The 3847-nt window shown below is 48.0% G+C and overlaps 1 protein-coding gene across 1 annotated transcript in view; it reads left to right on the top strand.

Annotated features, from left to right (window-relative positions):
• Positions 1-3801, top strand: part of CNTFR (ciliary neurotrophic factor receptor) — a gene marked incomplete at its 5' end in the record, with an annotated part of 105607 nt that extends 101806 nt beyond the window's left edge. The window contains one exon of the mRNA XM_015827259.1: positions 3656-3801. Within this exon, the coding sequence (XP_015682745.1) occupies positions 3656-3801 (146 nt within the window). The remainder of the gene's footprint in view (positions 1-3655) is intronic.
• Positions 3802-3847: the final 46 nt, after the last annotated feature.

Raw genomic sequence — 3847 nt, 5'->3', positions numbered from 1 at the left:
CTTCCTTCCCTCCCTCCTTCCTCCTCCTCCTCCTCCTCTTCCTCCTTTCCACCATCCCTGCTCCCTTCTAGCACTGATGATGTTTCCAAGTTGGGTAATGAAATGTTTGCAAGAAAAACCCCCAGCTCAGAGCACTAAGGATCTCTTCCTCCCCTCCTTCCTTCCTTCCTTTCTTCCTTCCCTCCCTCCCTCCCTCCCTCCCTCCCTCCCTTCTTCCTTCTCCTCCTCCTCTTCCTCCTCCTCCTCCTCCTTTCCATAAACCCCACTCCCTCCTAGCACTGGTGATGTTTCCTAGTTGGGTAATGAAACATCTGTAAGAAAACAACCCAGCTCAGACAACACCAAGGACCCCACAGTTCAACCTGAGCTACAAATACTCTCTTCTGTTAGTAGTTTTAGTTGTTTCTCTATATGGACTCATTCCACTGGTTGGGATTGAAGAGGAAGAGCAGAAGAACATGGAGAGCTTCGGCATAAACCTCTAGTTTCAGTGTTGTTACATTCTGGACAAGATGACCGTCTCTCACGAGAGAGCTAAAAGAACATTAGCCACAGGACGGTGTCGGTATTTACCCATCACTGTTCTCAGGTCAAATTCCAGGACCCAAAACACTGCCCAGAGATGTGTGAAGGGACCCTCTCCTTCCTGCTTTCTTTGCTGCCTTCCTGTGACTTCCACCTCTTTGATTCAGTATTTCTGGGAAGCATCAAGAAGAATCCAACCAAATTTCCTGACAGTGAGAACAGTTAATTAGTGGAACAGAAGTTGTGACTGCTCCATTGCTGGAGGATTTGAAGAAGACACTGGACAGCCATTTGTCCAAAATGGTATAGGATCTCCGGCCATGAAAACAGGGTTGGACTAGAAGACCTTCAAGGTCCCTTCCAACTCTGTTATTTTGTTCTGTTATTTTCTTATTCTTTCTATGATCATGTGTGTCAATCAAGCCCAAAGAAAGTCCAGAATGGTATCAGATCTCTTACCATGGACAGGGGGTTGGACTAGAAGACCTCCAAGGTCCCTTCCATGTTATTCTATGTTCTAACTCAAGAACCCCCTGACTGGAGGGATGCCAGCAAAATGTAGCAGAGTTCTGGGCAACTTCTCCATGTCAAATGAGGTCAGCAGAGGAGAACAGCCATGCCCATAAATAAGCACTGCCTCTGCTCCGAACTGGAGGTCAAACTTGGTCTGGGTCAGGGCTAGGCAACCTTGGCTCTTTTATGACTCGTGGACTTCAACTCCCAGAATTCCTGAGCCAGCATGGCTCAGCTTGGAAACTCTCCCTTTTCCCTCAGCATGGCTGGCTCAGGAATTCTGGGAGTTGAAGTCCACGAGTCATAAAATAGCCAAGGTTGTCTATCCCTGTCCTAAGTCCTCCTGTTCTAAGCGGTGAGCCTCCTAGGCCACGGGTAGGCAACCTTGGCTCTTTTATGACTCGTGGACTTCAACTCCCAGAATTCCTGAGCCAGCCTGGCTCAGCTTGGAAACCTCTCCCTTTCCCCTGAGCATGGCTGGCTCAGGAATTCTGGGAGTTGAAGTCCACGAGTCATAAAAGAGCCAAGGTTGCCTAGCCCTGGTCTGGATGATATTTTTTTGCTCAAACTGAAAAGTGAAAAACACCAATTGCCCTAAAGGCCACAAGAGGGCGCCAGTGATGGCCTTAAGAGGTTTTTCAGGCAGGGCTTTTCTGCCCCCTGGTGGCCATTTGACCACAGGCAAGCACAACCTTTTCCTATTGAGTTTCTAACCCTAAATCCTTGTGAATTCAAGTGAGGTTTCATCAGCCTTTTTAAGTGCAGGAAATCCATTCAGGCAGAAGAGGAACACACGACTTTAGGGCACTAAGTAAGGAAGGTTGTTTTGAAACAGATGCAAACCAGCCGTTAGCAGTCAGGAGGGGTGTTTTATTGCCGTTTGCTTCTCCGACAAGGGAGATGGTGATGAATTGGGGAGGGGGGAAATAGTTGCTAATTAGTGCCTCTCTCCCCTGTCCTTTCTTCAGAACATTAATAAATGCACAGAAGATTTTTTAACCCTTGTAGGAACTTTGTTAAGATTGTTCTTGGTTGGGCTGTGTTCACCCAATACACTTTTGTCAACTCGGTTGCTGTTCATACAGAATCAAATGCAGAACCCCCCAAATAAGTCTATGCATTTGTTTATTTAGCAGTGTACAATAGAAGAATTCCCTCTAGAAAATAATGGGAGGGACTTGTGCAGACAAAAGGATGCACTCAGAGTAACAGAGTTGGAAGGGACCTTGGAGGTCTTCTAGTCCAGCCCCCTGCTCAAGCAGGGGACCCTATACCATTTCAAACAAATACCCTATTTCCCCGAAAATTACGACCTAATCGAAAAATAAGCCCTAGCATGATTTTTCAGGATGCTCGTAATATAAGCCCATCCCCCCCCCAAAAAAGCCTCAGTTAAGATCATCAGCCAGACGGACGCATTTAGTATCATATTTCCCTGAAAGTAAGACCTAACCAGAAAATAAGCCCCAATGTGTCTTTTGGAGCAAAAATTAATATAAGACCCGGTCTTATTTTCAGCGAAATACGGTAGCTGTCCAGTCTCTTCTTGAAAACCTCCAGTGATGGAGCAGCCATAACTTCTGGAGGCCAGCAGTTCCACTGATTAATTGTTCTCACTGTTAGGAAATTTCTCCTTAGTTCTAGGTTGGATCTCTCCTTGGTTAGTTTCTACCTATTGCTTCTTTTTCCTGCCTTCAAGTGTTTTGGAGAATAAGTTGACTCCCTCTTCTTTGTGGCAGCCCCCCCCCACAAGTCTTCTCTTCATTAGACTAGACCAGGGGTAGGCAACCTTGGCTCTTTTATGACTCGTGGACTTCAACTCCCAGAATTCCTGAGCCAGCCACGCTGAGGGGAAAGGAAGAAGTTTCCAAGCTGAGCCATGCTGGCTCAGGAATTCTGGGAGTTGAAGTCCACCAGTCATAAAGCGGCCTAGGCCAGGACACCTTGGCTCTTTTATGACTCATGGACTTCAACTCCCAGAATTCCTGAGCCAGCCATGCTGAGGGGAAAGGGAGAGGTTTCCAAGCTGAGCCATGCTGGCTCAGGAATTCTGGGAGTTGAAGTCCACGAGTCATAAAAGAGCCAAGGTTGCCTACCCATGAACTAGACGTACCCAGTTCCTTGCAAGCCTCAAGTCCTAACACAGTGCAGTGCCAAAGATACCAACTGAAGAAATATCATTCAAAAAATTAGACTACCAGTTGCAGACCCTGACACGGGGAGCTCAAATCCCAGGGCCATCCTATTCGTGGGCCAGATGCCCACAGAGACGAAAGGGGGCAGAACCAGGAGGCCCCCAATTGTCTTGCTGGCCTTGAGTCTTCTGGAAGAAGAGCCTCTTGGTGGTGGAAGCATTTTAGGCCCTGTTTGGGTCTGGGGTGTTGACTGAAAGGCTGCAGTCAGAGAGACAGGGTGGGCACAGCAAAGTCAGCCCCTCTTCAATGCCCAGACCTCCAGTACAAGCCACAATGATGACAATAGTTTCCTTCCAAGGCTACAAAATTCATCCTTGGTTGTTCTACGTGGAGGTGCAGATGTTGAATTGGGATTGGGGGGCAAAAAAACCCCGAACTTGACCTTCATTTCCTGGAAGGGTCTCCTTTTTTCCTTCCTGCAGAGACCACCACCAGCACCACCTCCACGTTCAAGGCGCCCCCCACCACCAGGATCTATGACTCAGAGGAACAAAGCAGCGATGAAGCCGTGTCACCTTCTGTGGTCCCAGGCCTGGCTTTGGTGGCCTTCGCCCTTCACTTAATCTAGTGAGTATCTTGTCCAGCAAGGGTTTTCCTGGGGTGGGAAGAGGGTT

Source organism: Protobothrops mucrosquamatus, unplaced genomic scaffold (assembly GCF_001527695.2).
Source record: "Protobothrops mucrosquamatus isolate PMUCROS unplaced genomic scaffold, P.Mucros_1.0 scaffold3581, whole genome shotgun sequence".
Taxonomy (NCBI): Eukaryota; Metazoa; Chordata; class Lepidosauria; order Squamata; family Viperidae; genus Protobothrops; species Protobothrops mucrosquamatus.
This window is presented reverse-complemented; position numbering and strand designations above follow the sequence as displayed.